We start from the raw sequence: 23,289 nt of genomic DNA on the forward strand, positions 1-23,289 counted from the left end.
CAGATCTCTCACCCCAGAGACACCAAAGAGGAGCTGAAAGGTCAGCAGGAAAGGTCTGTGAAACCAGAGTGGGACCCAGGGCACAAACCCAGTGCAAGGCCAGGTCCAGCCACAGCTCTAGCTCTAGCTCAGACCCTAGTTTCAGCGAGATGGGACCGCTCATTCTGCAGCAATGCTAGAGGCTTATGGACCTCTCTGCCCAGGGACACCAGGGAGAATTCAGAAGGTCAGTGGAGAGGGTCTGTGGCCACAAGATGAGAGTCTTGTGTGCAGTTTCAGCACAGCCCCAGCCAGCACACTAAATTTACAGCTACAGTGGGGCAGGAACACATCTAACAGCTGCAGGGCAGAAAAAGAATGTTTGTGGTCAAATTCCTACAGAGAAATTCCTATAGGGAAAACAGCTGCATAAAACCCATGAAGGTTTGGACAGTACACCTTGTACCCTGGAAACAGAACCCTATTTTAACAAAGAGTTATATGCTAGGAAAATGAGCAGAAAACACCCCCCCATACACACATACATATACAGAGTTTGTGATCATTGAAAGTTATTATGGTGACAAGGAAGATCAAAACATACACTCAAAAAATGATAACAAAGTCAAATTCCCTACATCCAAAGCCTCCAAGAAAAATCAGATTTGGGTTCAGGCCATGGAAGAGCTCAAAAGAACTTTGAAAATCAAATAAGACAGAGGAAAAATTAGGGAAAGAATTGAGGGAGCTACAAAAACACACAAAGTTAATGAGGAGAAGCTAAAGAGGAAAAAACAAAATTGGCCAATTGGAAAAGAAGGCACAAAAGCTCACTGAAAAAAATAATTCCTTAAAAAATAGAACTGAGCAAATGGAAGCTAACAACCTTATGAGAAATCAAGATATAATAAAGTAAAACCAAAAGAAAAGAAAAAGAAAAGTGGGGGCTGGGGGGAATATGAAATATCTCATGGGGAAAAATAACTGACTTGGGAAATAGATCCAGGAGAAAAAATTTCAAAATTCTTGGTCTACCTGAAAGTCATGATCAATAAAAAAAAAAAAAAAAAGACCCTGGACATCATTTTTCAAGAAATTATCAAGGAAAACTGACCTAATATTTTAAAACCAAAGGGTAAAATAGAAATTGGAAAAAAAAATCCACCAATCACCTCACGAAAAAGATCCCAAAATAAAAACTCCCGGGATTATTATAGCCAAATTCCAGAACTCTCACATCAAGGAGAAAATATTGCAAAGCATCCAGAAAGAAACAATTCAAGAATAGTGGAACTAGTCAGGATAACACAAGATTTAGCACCTTCTACATTAGAGAACCGGAGGGCTTTGAATATGATATTCTGGAGCTAGGATTACAACCAAGAATCACCTACCCAGCAAAACTGAGTATGATATTTCACATCAAAAGATGGTCATTAAATGAAACAGAAGAAACAGAGTTGAATGGAAAATCTGATTTTTCAAATTCAGGATTCTGGAGAAGTGTAAGGAGATAATCAGGAAAGTGGAATCATAAGGGATTTAATAAGGTTTATCTGTTTACATTCCTACATGGGAGGATAATACTTGTAACTCATTAAATGTTCTTATTATATTAAGAGTATATAGACAGGGGGCACAGGTGTGAGTTGAATATGAAGGGATAATATATATATATATATATATATATATATATATTAATGATGGAATTGGGGCAGCTAGGTAGTACAGTGGATAGAGCACCAGCCCTGAAATCAGGAGGACCTGAGTTCAAATCTGGCCTCAGACATCTAACACTTCCTAATTGTGTGACCTTGGGCAAGTCACTTAACCCCAATTGCCTCAAAAAATTCAAATAAATAAAAAATAAAAATAAAGAATGATGAAATTAAGAGGTAGGAAAAGAATGTACTGGGAGAAAAGGAAAGGAAGAAGTAGAATGGTACAAATTATTTGCCATTAAAAAAAAGGGGGGGGGAAAGCTTTTACAGTGGAGGGGAAAAGAGGGAAGAGAAGGGTGAGTGAACCTTACTCTCATCAGAATTTACTCAAATAGGAAATAACATACATATTCAATTGGGGTATAGAAATATATTTTACCCTACAGGAAAACAGGAAGGGAATGGGATATGAGAAGGAAGAGGATAGGTTATAGGTGGGCATACTGGAGGAGGAAGTGATCAATAGTAAAACACTTTTAAAGGAGAGACGGAATAAATAGTGCAAAATACAATTAGCAATAGTAATTAGAAAAAAGTTTTCAAAGCAAGTTTCTCTTGCTTTAAATATTATTGTTCTCTGGGAAAGAATGAGCAAGATGCTCTCAGGAAAAAATAAGCCTGGGAAGTCCTCCACAGACAAAATGAAATATACTGTATACAAAGTAAAAATAATGTTCTGGGATGACCAGCTGTAAATGACTTTGTTATTCTCAGCAGTACAATCATCCACAACTACCATGAAGGACTTATGAAAAATCCTATATATCTAGAGAAAGAACTGATTGAATCTGAATACAGGCTGAAGCATTCTCTATTTCTCTCTCTATCTCTCTATTTTTTAACTTAATTTTTCTTGAGGGTTTTTATTTTCATTAAGGTAGAATTTCTATGTTTTCTTTATGGAAATGTTTTGCATAATTTCACATGTGATTTCTTAATTGTGAGTGGGAATAAGGGAAAGAACTTGGAACTCAAAAATCTTAAAAATAAATGTAAAAAAAATGTTAAGAATGTAACTTGGGGTAAATAAATACATTTTTTAAAAATAAAATGAAATTAGTTTATGTTCCCACAAAGATCATGCAAGGGGCTCAAAAGCATTTGAAATGACAAGTGGCCATCCTAAGATTTAAAAAGTATTATTAGGATAACATCTAATATTTTCTCTTAAGAGAATTTGTATCAATAAAGCAACTTTCTAGGAGAAAATTTCTAGGGAGGTTAGCCACGGAAAGCAAATGCCTCTCATAGAGAAACTGACAATGGGATTAGGTCAGGAAGATCATACTAGCTATCTTCTTATCCTGAAGAAACCTGTACCATGAATTGCTCCTGATTGGCAATATTATAAGGAAACCTCATCATGTCACTCCCTTTATCAATTAATGCCACTGCTTCCCTTTTCCCTCAAGGATTACTCTTCATAAGCAGATTTCAATCTACCTTTTAACTTTACTATATATTTCTTTCTTTCACAGACTCTGGAGTCCTTGTTCATGACACTCTCATCTCCCATTCCCAAGCCTTTCACATGCCTGGAATATTCAAACTTCTCCTTTCTGACTCTTAGAATCCCTCATTTCCTTTAAAGCTCAGGTAAAGAGCCTTTACCAGCTGTGACTGTTTCCACCACAGATTATATATTCATTTTGCATATACTATATCTAAACTTGAAGAATGTAATTTCCTTGAAGGTCAAGAAACATCTCATTTTCATCGTATCTCTAGTGACAGTGCACAATAGGTTCTTAATGCTTACTACTTGACTAATTCAGAGAAGAATGATATCAAACACCACATCATAACTAATTGTCTTTTATGATGTTACTATAAAAAGGCCATAAGGTTTTCCACCGCAGTTATAAATTTGTTTTAAAGCAGTCATTCTCTCTTCTCTTGTGGCCAAGAACACATACTACCAAAATAGTAGGTTCACATAAGGTATATTTACCCTGTGGCTATGGAACACAAAGGCATGACAAAGGAGAATGTTAAACTAGAGTCACAAAACTTGGATTCTAGTTTTTGCTCTGATACACAACTTAAAGTTTGAAGCCTCCTTGGAGCAAATTCTCTGAGTCTAAGTTGTCTTATCTATAATACCCTTTTCCAACTTTAAAATTCTACATAAGAGGGACAGGTAGGTGGTACAAGATGGTGCAATGCATAGAGAACCAGCCCTTAAGTCTGGAGGCTGAATTCAAATCTGACCTCAGACACTTAACACTGCCTAGCTCTGTAACCCTGAGCAAGTCACTTAACCTCAACTGCCACAGGGAAAAAAAATCTATATAAGTAACTGGTTCATGAAGGAATACTCTCTTCTAATTTTCTGCCACTGACAAAAGACATTCCCACACATAATAGCCCAATGAGAGTATATCCTCACAGAACATTATTCTATCATCCTGAAATGTAATATAATCAATATTACTACCAGTATAGGTAGTTCTATATGATTTACAATATTAGGAAAGAGATTGTGAAATTCATAAATAAGAAAGAACTTATTTTCTTACTCATTTAGAAAATTTTGGCTTTTGAATTCCTACACTTTAAAATGAAACTACACATTTAAAAATATACCATGTACTGCTTTTCCCTTCTTCTATATATAATGTTCAGTTCAAAATATTTTAATGAGAGGAAAATCTATAAAGATAAAAAACAGCAGCAATTAGTACATTAAAAGCCTCAAGATATTAACAGAAAGATAAAACAAAAAAAAATGACAATGAAGTGAATTTCTCTAACAAATGGATTCTCTTTTAGTATCTGAAAAATGCATAACTAGGTAACTTACCATGAGCAAAACCCACAGACATCCAGGAGGCAATAAGATATGCTGTCCCAGATACCACATTAGAGAAAAAATCCTGAAATTAAATACAAAAATCATTTTGTCTGTTCTATAATAAGTACTTTAATGGATTCTACTAATGAGAAATTTAGTGAATATGGAAAAATTCTGTGGAAATACTTAAAGAATTGGAACTGAAATTATTCAACCAGAAAAAAAATAGAAAAATAAAACAAAATACAAAAATTATGTTAACCACATGTTCTTTATGTCTTTTAACTCAAGCAAAAGGAAGTTTCCTGTGAGTGAGAGTTGTAACTGTGGTTTTTAAGAGGGAAATTATAAAATCTCTGCAGCTAAATGTTATGGTACTGGTTGTCATCTTTCTGGCAAGTAAATTATGACATCTTTCAAAGTTCTAAGATTCTCCATTTGAGATCAAAATGAAACATTCACTTCCAGGTCTATTATAGCATATCAATCTTATAAACTAGATCAACCCTGTTGATTTTCAAATGAGGAAACTAAATCCAATAACAATTAAGCACCTTACCCAAGATTACATTTCTAATTAGCAGAAAAATCAAATAACAATTTAAAACTCTTCTTTCCCAATCCTGAAAGTATAATTCTTCTGCTTCCTGTTATCCCTTAAAAAATATACACAACTCAACTGATTTTTATCCCACTGAAATTTTTTGAGAAAACTAAACATAATTTTTCTATGAACAGAGAAAGGGATCATCAACATATGTATCAGGATATTTTTTCAGAAAAAAAATATATCAACAGTATAATTTAAATATGATTTAAAAGCCCCAATCTTACCATCAACTTTGACAGAAGGAAATAAAAACCCAATATTCCAAACATCCAAAATCCACTAATAATTATTTAACTGTAGTATAAGACTATGGGTTTTCCTTCCATTTTTTGGATACTTTTAAGACCAAAGCAACTTGTTTATCTACAAATCTCATACTAAAGAATAGAATAATAAAATAAAAGAAATAGATACTAAAGAACCTATTTATTATAGATATCACAGAACTATATAATATCTGTCGTTTATTCAGTATGTAAACTCTCAGGTGCAAATTTCTAGGCAGCAAAGAGAAAATATTTCCCTGTTTTGAAAGCTTACCAAGTATCTGTTGGGATCCTCCACATCCACTGAGGGAAAATGTTCCCGTATGACAAAGTTTAATAATTTCCTAGGAAGAAAAAAAATTAACTATTCAAGCAACTGCTTTGGAAAACAAAGTATTAAATTGATGAGGTTTGTATCCCCTTGATTCCCAGTGGTGATGAGGTTAGTGGCAATAAGAGAGTTGTTAAAATTCCCTTTCGGTGGGCCTGCAGGTTCAAAGTGAAAGAATTCACTTATCCCAAAATATTTTTGGCAAAATGAAAGTTTATTGTTGGATAGAAACCAGTTTGCTAAGATACTAACTTCTGTAGTGGCAAAGATCTCATCATTTTTGGTTCCCTGATGACTGGGTAAATCCCCCAAAATCTGGACAAGATAAAAAACCCTTTTTCCTCCCCTAATTCTATAGGGGACACTCAAACACCCAGGTAGATTTGAGTCATTGGAGTACCAGGCTGAAGCAATATTCTCTCAGGGAGAAACTGTTTCTAGTTCTTTGCTACAACCAAAATTATGGAAATCTCTCTTTAAAACAACTTCCAGCAATTACAGAATGTATTAGTAAAATTTAAATAATAGAAAAAATATAATGTATCAAAACCTTTTATTCTTGTACCAGTCAAAGGAGACATCTCTATCTTCCTAAAATGTAACTGAGTTTCTCTCAGTTGAATTCCTCTCAGATCTTCCCTTATTTAAAGCCTAGAAAGATGCTGAAATGACTCCCTATTGCCTGCCAAAAACAAAAACAAAAAAAAACCCCTGTGAAATATAAATCCTGGCAAAGGTCCCCTCTAATATAGTTCCAACCTTTCAATGAGAAGCTCAGAGATCAGGAGAGTAAACAGTGGACTAAGAACTAGAAGATCAGGATTCTGCACAAACCCTGGAAACAGAATTTAGTTTGTGTTGAGTTAAAATAGAAAAGATAAAAGAACCTTCAGCTCCCTGAAATGCAAGCACTTAGGCTAACAATATATTAAATTTAGGATAGAATTTATTTAACCTAATAGAAAACCACTAAACACAAAACAATGTCACTCTAACCTACAAATGTTTAAAACAACTCTCGTTTCCTTTCTTGTGAGCCTGCATTTCTGCTACACTTGAAGATTCCATATTCCTTGAAAGGGGAAAGCAGTTGAGAGTAGCAAGCCTCTTGGAGAGAACCAGAATTGTAAGCAAAAGAGGGGCTACCACCTGAGACTGAATCCTGAATCCAGAGGAAGCTCCTCAAAAAAACCACAGTGCCTCATCACAGAAGAGAAACACTTTGTCACAGAAATGTCTGAATGGGAAAAGGTTTTTGCATTCTTACAGCAGGAGCTGCAAGAATACAAACTAGAGAAGTCACAATAGTGAAGTGATGGATGAATTTTTACACAAGAGAAGGAGTTCTAAAGCAAAAATCTCCTGGACACTGAAGAGTTCTTGGACAGTGACACATCCCTGGATCAAGTAGAGGAGTTTCAGTTTGAAGTAAGAGTCAGAGCTAATGAATAGTAAGTCGCATCTCACCATCTTCACCATTGTGGTGATTAATCCAGCCCTCATCCTCTACTAATACTGTGAGACAGGACCAGTGAGAGGAAGCCAATATTAGGGAAACCTCAATTCTTTCCTCTAGAAAAAGAAACAGAAGCAGAATTAGTTTGCTCTAAATCTGGAAGACTAAACAGGTCTCTGTGGAAAGTAACAGAGAGAGGGCACACTACTTTGACTAATATATGGACTTCAGTGTAAGACTTCTCTTGTGTGTTTTCAAATAATAAAACAAACCCAATTCTATATGTAATGTTTTGTCAGCCTGACTATTTACACAGAAGCTGAAGACTTAACAATTTGTTAAAAAAATAAAAAAATAAAAAAAAAAAAAGACTCAAACATGAGTCAAGTGTTGATTTCCTTAGGAGAAACTCAGCATGGAGACAAATAAGCTAAATTCTGTTGTTTCCAGGGAAGTACTGAGTGCAAGCATTCCCAAGATTACACCTGGTCTATTGTACATCTAGAATTTCAGTTCTCTGCTACATGTAAGGCATTCAGACCTAGCTGGACTGCCTTATATTCTCATAATGCCTAATGCAGGATTAGGTACAAAACAATCAATCAGTAAATACTTATTCATTAAATGATTTTTTACTTTGCTTCACAAGAAAACAGAAAATCTTTAATAGCATGTAAGAAAATATACATATGTCAAAATATCTTTGACCACATTATGAAAATAACAATTGACCTTAGTAAATCCAGTTCACCATAATGAGCCAAAATTTCTAATGATCCAATGCGAAACCATGATTTTGCAATGTGGAGAACTACTGCACCTTAAATAGAAACATTATAAAACTTAGAAAACTATTTTATAGAGTAGAATGTGTGAACTTTTTAAAATAAAATTATCTTTACAATAAAATTTTAGTACTATAACACATCTGAAAAATATTTGTTAGAAAGTAGTCAGTTTCTGGTTATCTACACATAGATTAACTGCTCAAAGCTTGGTAAAAATTTCAAATTAATATGGCTCTTTCTCAAGGAGATTTTCCTGATTCTAAGACTTCCATTAAGGACTCTCACTGCTAGGAATACTAAAACAATAAAGTGGCCATCCTGTAGGCAGTGTTCCCAAAAGATGAGCTACCCACTTTCCTTTGCAAATTTTAAAGCATCACAGAAATGTTACCTATTATCTAATAAGGGAAAGAAGCAGCCAATCTACTGTTTTTATTGTCCCTACTATCACTGCCTTACATTCATTCATGTGGATTTAATAGAACTAATTTATCAGAAAATAATTTAATCAACTAAAATAATAATTTTGCTAAAATGAATTATCTGCAATGTGAGAAGAACATCTGACAAATTCATGACTTTGTGCTTATTTATCTTTCTCTTCTTTTCAGTTAAATGCATTTATCCTAATTTTCCCTTCTTTTCCTATTTTTAATGAAAACATTTCCAAAATGGGTTACCCATCTCCTTAATAAAGGATACTTCAAAAGACCTAGAATGTCTTTCTGAAAATAAATCTATTTTGCACAAGGGACAGCAACATATATTTCTCTTTTATGTCATATAATTATTTAGATATAATTATGTATATGTGATTCACAATTTTTTTGCTCTTGGGAAATGAACCTCAATTTCCCAAAAGTGTGTTTCAAATGTTATCATTACCTCTTTCTCTCTGAATATTTCCATTATAGAAAGCATCTCTCCACACATCATCATCACTTACAACCAGACTGAAAAGGAATAAAAAAATCAAGTAAGTAATACTAAACTCTTTTAAAGTTGTATTTTAACTAACAGAAGTGTTTTAAATTCAGAAAAAATATTTCTGTTGTCTAAATAGTATCACTTTATACCACAAATTATATAAAGAGAAATTTTACAGGCCACAGAGCAATCTTTTTTAATAAAATGCTTATAATTGGTTATATTTACAAATAAACCAAATACCTGTATTAGCTTTAAAAAAAAAAAAAAGTTGTTCAAGATTAAGAAGGAAAATGAATGAAAATAAGAAACTGGTTCATAAACTAAAATACTGCTTAGAAATAAAAATAGCAAATGTTGCTCTGCTAATATTGAACTTGAAGTGTTTTTTACAATTACTTTTAACATGGCAGCTCAGCTGCAACCATGCCACTATTTCAAGAAGCAGGCAAAATGCTGAATTGTTATAATTGTATTTTTGAGCAATACAGATAACTTAGCTTTTTTATCAGAATTATACAAGGCTTCTAAGCAGAAACCTTATTAGCTTATATTATTCCTCTGCAGATAGTATAACTATCACACTTAGTATACTTACTCAAGTAAGCATTTCTTGAAGGTAGCATTAATCTAGTTCTAAAAGTAAGTTTCATAATCACTGTTAAATAGATTTTTTAAAGAGGACTACCTTAAAGCTCTGCTTGTTGAAATGCCAAGGTAGTGTAAGGCCTCACTAGCTAAAAATTCTCTCACTGAGGAACGTAGCACAGCTCTTCCATCACCAATTCTACAGAAAGTTAAAAACAACAACAAAAAAACAAATTTTATTTAAAAGTTTAAAAGCATTACAGTTCTACTAGATGACTAAAAAGCATGAAACTCTACCGTGAGTATGGGGTCTTTCCGGAGCCTTTTAACTGGAGTTCCCATCTTTCACCATACCTTCCAAAAGAATATCACATATTATAATTTCCCCTTGTCTTACCCAAAAAAAAATGCAAAATATTTTTCTGTAAAACATCAGATACCTGTTTATGTATATTCCAATAAGGTGAGCTCTTCCATCCCCAAGTTGATCTTCCCAACTTCCAAACTTGGGGAAAAAAATTAAAATTATTAAAGATATCTTTAATTAATTACATTTCTTAAGAATTAGTGGGGAAGAGTTTACTCACTGACCACCTTTTTTGTTTGTTTTAAAAGGACATTAGTTAATTAAGACACTCTGGGGTATAATAATGAATGATTTGGTTCTAAATGAAAAAAACATAAAGTATGTTTTAGCTAACTTTTAGGTACATAGTTATCTTATAACAACCATCTGAAATTCACCAAAACTGACAATCCATTAGGAAAATCTCTGCATCATGGAGGCAATCAGGATAAATTAAAAGTATGAAACACAGAGTGAAAAAGTAATAATGGAAACAGGGAGATACAAAACAATGTGTAGTAGAACAATTCTGGTTTTGGATTTAGAAGACCCATTTTGAATACTGGCTTTGATATTTATTAGCTATGTGATTCTTTGTAAGTCAACGAGCCTCATTTGATGATTTGTAAAATGAACATAAAATATTTGTATTATCTAAGGGGTTAGTGTAGGGGCAGCTGGGTGGTACAGTAGTTAGTAGTCCTAGTTAGAGAAATGCACTAGGAATCAGAAGACTCCTGTCTTCCTGAGTTCAAATTTGGTGACCTGAGCAAGTCTTTTCATCCTATTTAGCTCAGCTTCCTCATGTATAAAATGAGTTGGAAAAGGAAAGGGCCAACGACTCCAATATCTTTGCCAAGAAAACCCCAAAGGGGTTTTCAAAGAGTTGGATATAATGGATTGTGATGGAAAGAGGTATCTGGGTCCAGAGAGAGGATTGTGGACTGAGTGTGGATTACAACATAGCATTTTCACTTTTTTGTTGTTGTTTGCTTAATTTTGTTTTCTTTCTCTTTTTTTTCCTTTCTAATCAGATTTTTCTTGTACAGCATGATAAATTTAGAAATATGTTTAGAAGAATTGCACACATTCAACATATATTGGATTATTTGCCATCTAGGAAAGGGAGTAGGGAAAAGGAGGGAGAAAAAAATTTGGAACACAAGGATTTGCAAAGTGAACAATGAAAACCTGTCTATGCATTTTTTTATTATTAAAGCTTTTTATTTTCAAACATATGCATAATTTTCAACATTCAATTCTGCCAAACCTTGTGTTCCAAATTTTTTCCCTCTCTTCCCCCCATCCCTTCCTCTAGACGGCAAGTAATCCAATATATGTTGATTCTTCTATACATATTTCCACAACTATCATTATGCATGTGTTTTGAAAATAAAAAGCTTTTTAAAAAAAGAAGAAAAATACTGAACAAGTGTTTTATGAGGAAGATGTTGTGAATGGCAACAAACTAGTTATAAGTGAAGTGGTAATATTATTAGTAATAATAATAATAACAAAACATAAGATAGACTAGAAAGAGAAATTAAGAAGAACACAGCCAAGGATTTGTAAGATATTGCTCTTAATAAAGACCTGGTAGGGATCCAAATGCCCATGTTCTCAAGCTGGGTTCACTAAAAGCAATTGTTTCTTCAGGGTAAAGGTTTACACTATCAAAGCCAAGCTAATAGAAGGACAAATAGATACTTAAATTTATCACTTCAGTATTTAATTTATGGAAAAAAAATCTAGAGGCAAAACGTGAAGTCTGAGGCCTAATTTGATTCCTGGATAATAAGGCACAAATAAAAAAATCTGTTGCCTTTAATACTGCATGATTAATGCATTAAATATGTCATGTAGTAACATTAATAAATTCTACCCTGATACTATATTGTAGCATAAAGGTTCTCCTTCATTCTTAAAGACTATGCCAAACAGACACTTATAGCATAATAATGAATGCAACACCTGAGTTACCTTCCTGTCACAAATACTGGTTGTGAGGACCACAATAATCAGTAACGCCCCAGAATTTACAGGTTGAGTGACAATGGGCAATTCTTAAGTTTATAAACTAGAAAAGAATTGGTGACCTATGTTTCTTTGGAAAGGGTTTCCATACTCTTCAGTGATGATATTGCAGGTCTATCACAATTTTAAAAAAGGAGAGGGGGACAGCTAGGGACAGCACCAGCTCTAAAGTCAGAAAACTTGAGTTCAAATCTGGCCTCGGACACTTAATACTTCTTTGCTGTGTGACCCTGGGCAAGTCACTTAACCCCAATTGCCTCAGCGCAAAAAAAAAAAAAAAAAACTATGCCAGTTGAGGGAAAACTCTGAAAGATTTTTTCAAAACATGAAAGGCTTCAAGTATAGTCTGATAAGAAACTAAAACCAGCCTTAGTTTAAAGAGCATCAATACAGAAAGATTACCACAAAGTGATGAATTTTTAAAGCCCTAACCAATTATGACATGCCTATAAAACTCAAACAAATTAAATCACTTTGAAATATTAAGTGAATTAAATCTATACATGATCTGTTATTATGGTATCAAAATTAGACTAGCTCTAATGAATGACTAGCTCCAAAAATGAAGTTCTATAGTTCGAAGACCCTAGCAATTATAGCAACAGACCATAAAGAAGTTGAATCACAGTTGAAGAGCAAAAAAATAGAAGCAGACAGCTGCAGAAACTTATCAGATATATTCAGAAACAACTCAATGGAGATGACCCCTAGCAGAGCTCCACAACAACTCCCAAGGGGGAGCAGCATGACATTACCAAAGGACAGCTTAGCTCTCCACTGGAGCCACGCATGCCCAGCCATGCATGTTCCTTGACCACATTTTATTTCCCTTCTACCTGCCCCTCTATTTCCAAGCCACTTGTCTTCCCTATACAAGTTTCCCTTCCTAAATGGTCCCTATGTTTGTCACCTTGTATCACTGTTTCAATTACACATTCCCTACATGCATTATTTTCTACCCTACCAGCTACATAGTAACTTGTAGGAGAGCGTGTATCTTTACCACCTGTTTAATGAGAGCTAAGTGAAATCTATCTTCTCTTATTTTTCTATGCTATTTGAGTAAATATCTTTTGCCTTGAACCAATTTGTCATTTGGCTAACTTTATCAATCAAACGTGGTAGTTGTTGTTTTTGTCCTTTGCTCTCAAACAGGCCCATGACATCAGCCATGACATGCAATTGGAATTAAGTGAGGGAGATCTGGGCAGGGTCACCTGCCTCCCTTTTCCCTCCAGAGCCATTTGGGCACAGCGGCCAGATACAGACTAAAAAGACTGGAAATGGCCCTCTTCGAGTCAGAAAAAACATAGGTTCATGTGGAGGCTCATGAATGACAGTATTTGAGTTGACATTACAAAAGGGCCATAATATGAACTAGCTCTCAAGGAGCCCAAGTTTGAGGAGAGCCAATAAATATAAGTAAGTATTATCTTGCCCAAAAAAATTTAATAGGGATTGAACAACTAACCCTATGCTAATGATTTCCTTTTTCATTTACTTACATGAGCACCCTACTCCTACCTTCTTTTGCACATCTCATGGTTCACTGCCTTAAACCTATGTCCTTTCATGGCATCTATTAGGGAGGCCGTATGCCATAACAGAAGGAGACCAAATACCACCTTTCAAATGGTTCCTGCAGATCACTTCACCTCCATGAACCTGAATTTCACAAGAATCAGAGAATAATAGATTTAGAACTAAAAAAGACTTTAGCAGTCTAGTTCAATTCAATTATTCAACAGAATCAGAAATTCAAATACAATGAAGGAAGAAGTAATTTGCCCAAGATCAAAGTTTTATCAGGCCCTCTGAGAAATTGGGATTGTCAAAGATAAAAGGTCCATTTGGCCCCAAAGGAGTCATGTATGAATACATCCAAAGGGTACAGAAAACCATTGGGCTGATCCTCAAATAGCAAAAGGCTACAACATCTACATCTGAACCCATCAAGCTAAGGCAACATGGTGATATTGGATCCTCAAGTACCAATGTATAAAAGTGTTAGGTTCTTACTAAGTGCTAATGAGATAATGAGATATTAGGTTTTTACTAAGTGCTAAGTCGGTACTTAACAATTTTCTAGTTCCGGCCTTTCCTGGGAGTTTGACTTGTGAATTCCTGGGGAAGAGCTTGCATGCTTAGGAGGAGCAAGTTCATTGGTTGAAGTACTTCTTCCCAGAAGCCCTTGCATTATCCCACACCCATTCTCTGGGAGAATAAAGAGGGCAGCTCTGAAAGAAAAAGTCAGTCTCTGCTCTAGACAGACTTGAGGTAGCTCTCTGCAGGAAGGGAAGTCGGCTCTCTACAGGAAGAAGAATCTGTCCAAGAGATTTGAGTTGACACAGCAGTTCTCCTCCCAGAGAACGATCGGCAGCTTCTGGAGACAACAGCACGTTACATATTGGTGTACACAACGTGGGGCAAGGACTTTTCCTTATCCTGACAGGGACTTATTCTGAACCCTTCAGAGGAGCTAGACCGGACCATCGCAGTTTGGCGCCCTAACAGGGACAGACACGATCCTGATTCCAGTGGAAAAGCCTCCAATCCAGATCTGCTGTGTCAACTCAAATCTCTTGGACAGATTCTTCTTCCTGTAGAGAGCCGACTTCCCTTCCTACAGAGAGCTGCCTCAAGTCTGTCTAGAGCAGAGACTGACTTTTTCTTCCAGAGCTGCCCTCTTTATCCTTCCAGAGAATGGGTGTGGGATAATGCAAGGGCTTCTGGGAAGAAGTACTTCAACCAATGAACTTGCTCCTCCTAAGCATGCAAGCTCTTCCCCAGGAATTCACAAGTCAAACTCCCAGGAAAAGCCGGAACTAGAAAATTGTTAAGTACCGACTTAGCACTTAGTAAAAACCTAATATCTCATTATCTCATTAGCACTTAGTAAGAACCTAACATAAAAGGACAGGTTCCTTCTGAAGGGAAGACAGAATTGTCCAAAAAGTATCTATAGGTCTCAGTCAGTATACATTACCTTAGGATACAATAATAATATACAGACCTCTGTACAGAGGCACAATCTGTCTTATTTATCTTGGAGAGATAAGTAACTCACAGAGATGTGATATTCTCTATCTATCTATTTATCTTAGAAAATATTATAAAAATAGCTCTGACAGCTCTAAATGGTGATATATATATATATACTTTAAGTACTAAAATATTCTAAAATCGACTTGTTCAATTCTCAATATTCTAGACCAAGGAAATTAATGAACAACAACTTCCTAACTTAAATGGTAACTAAAAAATGTTTACTTTCCATATTAAAGAATTAGCTTTACCTGATGACCTCCATATCTATGGGCCAATGGAATAGAGCCAGATACTATCTTTTCACCACTTACAAGCTGAAGAAAATCATTTGTTTTTGAAACAGAAAGATCAAGGTCCAAAATATCTTCCAAAACATCCTGAAAAAAAAATCACAAAATAAAAAATGTAAATAGGCTTTCTACTAATTTTTTATCAGAGTAAACACGATAAAGGGAAACAGAAGGAAAAGATATAATCATTTCAATAAATGCATTGTTAATAGTCTAGCTCCAAAAGATCTAGATCTGTTCATTTTTACATTCATCAATAATATCTGGAAAATCTGGAAGTTCAGTTACCTGTATTAACAAGTACTAACAAGAAGAAAAATATCTAATTCTACTTCATTGGAAAGTTTTGGGGTTTTTTTCTTAAAGTTATATTCATAAAGACTGTAGTCTGAAAAATACTACCTTTCTTTTCAGTGTCACGACCTTTATACAACTGAAAATTATTAACTATTCATTTTGAACCATGGAATATGATGATATCATTGAAAAATAGCTTACAGCTGGCTTATCAAGAATATTTTGAGGGCATAAAACTTTAACCAATTCCCATTACCCTAACAGTATTTTCCAACAGCTATTAATGCTGGGGGGAAAAACTTTTATGTCAGATATTATGTTTGCATGCTCATTTATAAGACTGTAAGACCATGAAGGTATTTGAATAAATTAAATACAATAGCAATAATTTACTCACTACATATACTAAGTCTAATAGGAGACATTATGAATGTTTTACTGGGACATCAAAAACATTGTTGATGGAGTTGTGAACTGATCCAACTATTCTGGAGAACAATTTGGAACTATGCCCAAAAGGCTATCAAACTATGTATACCCTTTGATCCAGAAGTGTCTCTGCAGGGTCCATATCCCAAAGAGATCAAAAAAAAGGAAAAAGGACGTACATGTGCAAGAATGTTTATGGCAGCCCTTTTTGTAGTAGCAAGGAATTGGAAACTGAGTGGATGTCCACCAGTTGGGGAATGACTGAATAAGTTATGGTATATGAATGTTATGGAATATTGTTCTATAAGAAACGATCAGGATGATTTCAGAGACGCCTGAAGAGACTTATATGAACTGATGCTAAGTGAAGTGAGTAGAACCAGGAGATCATTATACACAAAAATAAGATTATACAATGATCAATTCTGATGGATGAGGAGATTCAGGCCAATTCCAATAGACCTGTGATGAAAAGATCCATCTGCACCCAGAGAGAGGATTGTGAGAACTGAGTGTGGATCACAACATAATATTTTCACTTTTGTTGTTTTTTGCTTGCATTTTTTTCTTTCTCATTTTTTTCCCTTTTTAATCTGATTTTTCTTATGCAGAATGATAAATGTGGAAATATGTTTAGAAGAATTGCACATGTTTAACCTATACTGGATTACTTGCTGTCTAGGGATAGTGATAGGGGGAGAAAAATTTGGAACACAAGGTTTTGTAAGGATGAATGTTGAAAACTATCTTTGCATGTATTTTGAAAATAAAAAGCTATTACTAAATTTTCAAAAATAAAAATTATGAAATTGGGGGGGGAGATAAATGAATGTTTTAAGGACTTGAAAAAAAAAGTATTTTAATGTTTTTTTTTTACTTAAAAAGAGCCTAACCTTTGATACTGCTACAAGACGAGTCCTTGATTTGAAAGGAGTAGGGTAGACAACAGAAAAAATACAGTTTCTCACTTGGCGAACATAATTTTCACAAATTGGATCAATTGGCAACATACCTGGTAGGAAAAAAAAAAAAAAAAGACTTTTACATTCACTCTTATTCATTTAGCCTATGACAAAGATATAAAAATTCAAAGCTAAATTTCATCAAGTTAAATGTAGAAATATGTTTAGAAGAACTGCACATCTACTTATATTGGATTGTTTGCTGTCTAGGGGATGAGGGAAAAATTGGAATACAAGATTTTGCAAGGAAACTACTTTTTCATGTATTTTGAAAAATAAAAAACTATTACTATAAAAGAATTCATCAAGTAATAATATTATAGCTTACTTCATTTCCAACATAGTAAATGTGTCCTTTTTCATATTTTTAGTATTACAAATAAAATGTTGGTAAAGAAAATTCCTCTCTTCCACTGCTGATTACCTCCTTGTTCTTGATATTCTCTTCCTTCTAGGTTTTTATGATACTCCTCCTCCTACCTATCTGCCTATTCCTTCTCAGTCTTCTTTGCTAGATCTTCATCCAGCAAAACTGAATGCCTGCTAATGATGAATGTTCCATAGGTTTTAGTCCTGGGCTCTTTCTTTTTTTCTCTCCTATTGGTGATCTCTTCAGCTCCTTTAAAATCAATTATCTCTATGTAGATGATTCTCAAAAATACTTATTTAACTTTAACCTCTCTGTTAATTTCTAGCTGTGCTTATCTAGTGATCTATTGGACATCGCATGCAGGATATCCTAGAGATATTTTAAATTTAATATATTCAAAATTGATCTCATTATCTTTCCCCCAAAGCCATTCTCCCTTCCAAAACTTTTGTATGACTGTCCAGAATAGCACCATCTTCCTACGCACCCAATTTTATAGTATAAGTGTCATCCTCAACTTGTGTTTCTTTTTCCAATTTTTCTTCTAAAGTCAGAGACTTCTTGGAAACAGTCATAAAAGACTTTAAAAGGAAAATAAGAGAGGTAGGAAGAAAAAACTGGGAAAAGAAACAAGAAGTATGCAAGAAAGAACCAATAGTTGGAAAACAATTATTTTAAAAATACAATGAGTCAAATGCAAAAAAATCCACTGGAGAAATCAATTCTTTAAAAAACAAAATAGGTCAAATATATTTTTAAAAATCCACTGAAGGAAACAACAACTTGAAAAGTAGATGTATCAAATGTAAAAAGAGTTACAAAAGGTAATTGAAGAAAATCATATATTAAAAACTAGAACTGGGCAAATGGAAACTAATGACTCTATGAGACATCAAGAATCAGTTAAACAAAGTAAAAATAATGAAGAAATTGAAGAAAATGTAAAATACCTCATTAGAAAAGTAGCTGACCTAGAAAATGGATCCAAGAAAGAAAGAATCATCTAATTCTAAAGAATAAGTGGGTTACGCAACAAATCACAGAAAAAATTAATAATTTCATCCAAGAAAATGACAATAATGAGACAACACACACCAAAAACAATGAGATTCAGCCAAAGCAGTTTTTAGGTGAAATTTTATATCTCTAAATAGTTATTACATGAATAATACCGGGAAGAAGAGATCAATGAATCAGATACGCAACTAAAAAAGCTAGAAAAAGGAACAAATTTTAAAATCCCAATTAAATACCAAAGCATAAATTCTGAAAATAAAAGAAAAGATTAATAAAATCAAAACTAAGAAAACTATTAAACTACTTAATAAAACTAAGAATTTGTTTTATGGGGAAAAAATAGATAAACCTTTGGTTAATTTGATTAAAAAAAAAAAACACAAATTACCAGTATCAAAAATGAAAAGGGTAAAATCACCACCAATGAAGAAGAAATTAAAGCAATAATTAGGAACTATTTTGCCCAACTGTATGCCAGCAAATCTAACAATCTGATTGAAATGGATGAATATTTACTGTTATGGGCCAGAACTCTGAAACAAGGGATGCTTACCAGGTGTTAAGTCAGTGGAATTGATAAATACAATGGTTATCTAGTTTAGCATGGTACTTAATAGTTTTCTAATTCAATACATGTACTTAGTACTTAATATAGTTCCACAAGATTCACACCTATGATAATGTAGTATATAACAGTCAGTAAGGACTGGATGAGATTTATTTCACCTTCAGTCAGGCTCCTAGTGGCAGGCTCTCCTCCTGCATTTTCTCCACTGAAACCAAGTCCCCTGTGAAGATTATGAGGAAAGCTAGCTGAGCATCAGGCAAAGGAGACAATAAAGACTTTTGGACTTTAACACCTGGCTATTCTTGTGGTGATTACTAAAAGGAAGGCTGTTCCAAGACCTCCAGAAAACCACCAAGAAGACTACATTTGGGCACTAAAACATTACAATTTACAAAAATATAAATTACCCAGATTAACAGAAAAGGAAATAAATTACTTAAATAGTCCCATTTTAGAAAAAGAAATGGAACAAGCCATCAATGAATTCCCTGTGAAAAAATCTCTAGAGCCAGATGGATTTACAAATGAATTCTACCAAATGTTTAAAGAACAATTAATTCCAATATTATGTAAACTATTTCGAAAAATTGGTAAAGGAGTCCTGTGAAATTCCTCTCTGACACAAATATGGTAATACCTAAACCATGAGGAGCCAAAACAGAGAAAGAAAATTACAATCCAATCTCTCTGATGAATATTGATACAAAATTTTTAGATAAAATAGTATCGAAGAGATTACAACCATCAGCAAGATAACACTCTCTGACCAAGTGAGATTTATACCAGGAATGATGGGTTGGTTCAATTATCAGGAAAACTATTGCCATAATTGACCATATCAATAACAAAACCATATGATAATCTCAACAGATGCAGAAAAAGCTTTTGACAAAATACAAGACCCATTCTTATTATTGGAAAAAAAACACACTCAAAGTCATGGAAATAAAGGGAGTTTTTCTTAAAATGATAAGCAGCATCTATCTAAAACCATCAGCAAGTGTTATTTGGAGAAAAGCTACACACATTCCCAATAAGATCAGCAAAGAAAACAAGGATACCCATTATCACCACCACTATTATTCAATGTTATACTAGAAATGTTAGTTTTAGCAATAAGAAAAGAAAAAGAAATTAAAGAATATGCAATGAGGAGATAAAGCTATCACTCTTTGCAGATGATAAGATAGTATACTTGGAGAATCATCCAAAACCTACTTGAAACAATTAACAGTTTTACCAAAGTCGCAGGATATAAAATAAACACATACAAATCATCAGCATTTTCATATATTACTAACAAAGCCCAGAAGCAAGAAATAGAAATTCCATTTAAAATTACTGTAGACAAAATAAAATATTACCTGCCAAGACAAACCCAGAACTATATGAACACAATTACAAAGTGCTTTTCACACAAATAAAGTCAGATCTAAACAATTGGAAAAATATCAATTGCTCGTAGTAAGCCAAGCTAATATAATAAAAATGACAATTCTATCTAAATTGCTCTTCTTGTTCAGTGCCATGCCAATCAAACTGTCAAAAATTATTTTATAGAGTTAGGAAAAAATAACAAAATTCATATGGAAGAACAAAAAGACAAGAATATTAAGGAAATTAATGAAAAAAAAAACCACACAAAGGATGGTAGCTTAGCAATACCAAACCTAAAACTATATTATAAAGCTGCAGTCATCATAAGCACATGATACTAGAGAAATAGAGTGATGAACAGTTGAATAGGTTAGATACATAAGACACAAAAAATCAATGACTATAGTTATCTAGTTTTACATAAACAAAACCAAAACAGCCAAGATTAGAAGGGAAGCACAAAACTGGGGGAAAAAAAAATTTACGGCTAATGTTTCTGATAACAGCTTCATTTCTAAAATATATAAAGAACTATGTCAAATTAATAAGAATACAAATCATTTCCCAGTTGACAAATGGTCAAAGAATATGAACAACTTTCAGATGAAGAAACTAAAGCCACCTATAGTCATATAAAAAAATGCTCTAAATCACTTGAAATACCACTCACACCTCTCATATTGGCTAAGATAATTGGAAAAAATTATGATAAGTAATGGAAGGGATATGGGGAAATTGGGACATTAATGCATTGTTGATGAAGTTGTGAAATGATCCAAGCATTTTGGAGAGCAATATGCCCAAAGGGCTATTAAACTGTGCACACCTTTGACCTAGCAGTGTTTCTTTCTACTGGGCCTATATCCCAAAGAGATCTTAAAGGAGAGAAAGGACCCACATGTGCAAGAATGTTTGTGGCAGCCCTCTTTGTAGTGGCAAGAAACTGGAAACTGAGTGGATGCCCATCAGTTGAAGAATGGCTGAATAAGTTATGGTATATGAATGTTATGGAATATTATTGTTCTATAAGAAATGATCAGCAGGATGAATATAGAGAGCCTGCAGAGACTTATTTGAACTGATGAAAGAAAGAAGAAATTTGGAACACAAGGTTTTGCAAGGGTGAATATTGAAAACTATGCCTATATTTTGAAAAAAAAAGCTAAAAAAAAAAAAAAGCAGGGAAACATAAGCTGTTTTTAAATATTTCTGTTAAAATAGTCAAAACAGAAATCCTTAGGCTCTGTATGCAATAAGTTTTCAATATCTAAATAGCTCATGGACCTACTCACCTTGATTTTCTTGCCCAAAGAAGCTGAAAAAGAAAAATTGGGTCTTGGGTCATCAGCATTACAATTTGATAGTAAGAGATAGTAAAAAATATGTAAGATGGAGAGATAAGAGAACAGGAGAATAAAAGCAAACAATAAAGCACCTTTTTTTGCTCATCATATTTTTTTTTAAAACTTCTTAAAATTCAAACAGGATTTTGGATTTAGAGGGAAAAGGAACTGCAGAGGTGATCTAGCCTAATGTTTTCATTTTATAGATAAGTATATACAATGTCTCAGAACATTTGCCCCATGATGATCCCACTTTTTTCCACCGCAAAAACTGATTATTAAAGAAATGGTACAAAGTTGGTTCTTCCTGGTCAATTTTTCTGTATGATATTATCCAAAATCTATTTTGTTCTTTTCCCCAAAATGCATAGCTTTCCCTCACCTGATTAAACCATAATTTCCTTCTAATAATAATAAGGGCAACAGCAATCATGATAGAAGCAGAGAGCTAGAAAAAACCTCCGAGGTCCTCTGGTTACTCCACAGCTGAACAAGAGTCCTTTAATGCATCCGTAATAAGCAGTCATCTAGCCATTTATCGAAGTCCTTTAGTGAGAAAGCCTACTACACCAAATCACCAAATGCAGCTCATTACACTTCTGGACAGTTCTAAGGATTAGTAAGTTTTTTCCTGACATTAGGGCTAACTTTGTCTTTCTGAAATCAACTTATTTCCCTGATTCTGTCCTCTGGAGTCAAACAGAATGAATCTAAATCCTCTTTAGTCATTTAAGTACTTGAAGATAGCTATTATTATCTCCTCCTAAATTTTCTCTTCCCCAGATCAAATAAGTCCATTTCCTTCAACCAATTCTCATAATACACCTATTCAAAGCTCTTAGCCATTTCTCCGGTTTCCCAACTTATCAATGTCCTTAAAATGTGGTGCCCAGAATTTAACACAGAACACTATATGTGGTACAAGGAAGATAGAGTTCATCAGAACTATTTGTAAAAGAAATTCCCAAGAGCATATTCAATGTTCTTGAATACCAGAGGGGGGGAGGGAGGGGCAGAAGGAAGCTGGTATATCACTTCTTACTTATATGGAACTTTCAGTCTACTAAAATCCCAAAATCTTTTTCAAAAAAAATTGCTGTCTAATCAAGTGTCCCTCATCTTGTACTTCTGAAGTTTTTGGATTTTGTTTTTATATCACCTACATTTCTAAATACCTTCTCCCTTCCTTACCTTTCCTTAGAGTTATTAAATTTTAAGAAGAGAAAGCAAGGCAGTAAAAAAAAAATCAACAAAGTCTAATATATGCATCATTTTGCCCAAAAAGAACCCTAATTTCTGTAAAGAATAGTGATGGGAAGATGCAGTGAAGTCTATTTCTTCAATCAGTATAAATTTGACATTTTTCCCTAGTAAATCTTAGTTTGAGTCTGTACAAATTCCTAACCTGTCAAGAGTTTTTTGATTCTTATTCTGTCATTCAGTATATTAGGTATACCACTAGATTATATAAATATGATAAAATAGCATAAATATGCTATTTATGTCTTTATCCAAATTACTGTTAAATATTAACAGAAAGCAAGGCACTGTTCCACTGAAGCCCTACAGAAACATTGACTTTAATTGTCAATTGTCAATTGTTGTCATGGTTGATATTAATTGTTTACAACTTTAAGTTGCCAAGTCCAAATGACTTACATCTCCTGGTACTTAAAAAACTGGTGACTGTGATTGACTGCTGAACTACTTCTAGATATATTTGAAACATGACAGAGAAAAAAAGTACA

General features: G+C 33.9%; 1 protein-coding gene across 1 annotated transcript in view; it reads right to left on the reverse strand.

The window, feature by feature from the left end:
* Positions 1-23,289, reverse strand: part of LOC141542523 (protein adenylyltransferase SelO-like) — a 59,375-nt gene that overhangs the window by 28,329 nt on the left and 7,757 nt on the right. Inside the window, exons 2-10 of the mRNA XM_074266972.1 lie at positions 16,798-16,916; positions 15,137-15,265; positions 9,901-9,965; positions 9,758-9,814; positions 9,561-9,659; positions 8,831-8,898; positions 7,890-7,977; positions 5,645-5,714; positions 4,504-4,576 (exon numbers count right to left, since the gene is read on the reverse strand). Of these exons, the coding sequence (XP_074123073.1) occupies positions 4,504-4,576; positions 5,645-5,714; positions 7,890-7,977; positions 8,831-8,898; positions 9,561-9,659; positions 9,758-9,814; positions 9,901-9,965; positions 15,137-15,265; positions 16,798-16,916 (768 nt within the window). The remainder of the gene's footprint in view (positions 1-4,503; positions 4,577-5,644; positions 5,715-7,889; positions 7,978-8,830; positions 8,899-9,560; positions 9,660-9,757; positions 9,815-9,900; positions 9,966-15,136; positions 15,266-16,797; positions 16,917-23,289) is intronic.

Source organism: Sminthopsis crassicaudata, chromosome 5 (genome assembly GCF_048593235.1).
Source record: "Sminthopsis crassicaudata isolate SCR6 chromosome 5, ASM4859323v1, whole genome shotgun sequence".
Classification (NCBI taxonomy): Eukaryota; Metazoa; Chordata; class Mammalia; order Dasyuromorphia; family Dasyuridae; genus Sminthopsis; species Sminthopsis crassicaudata.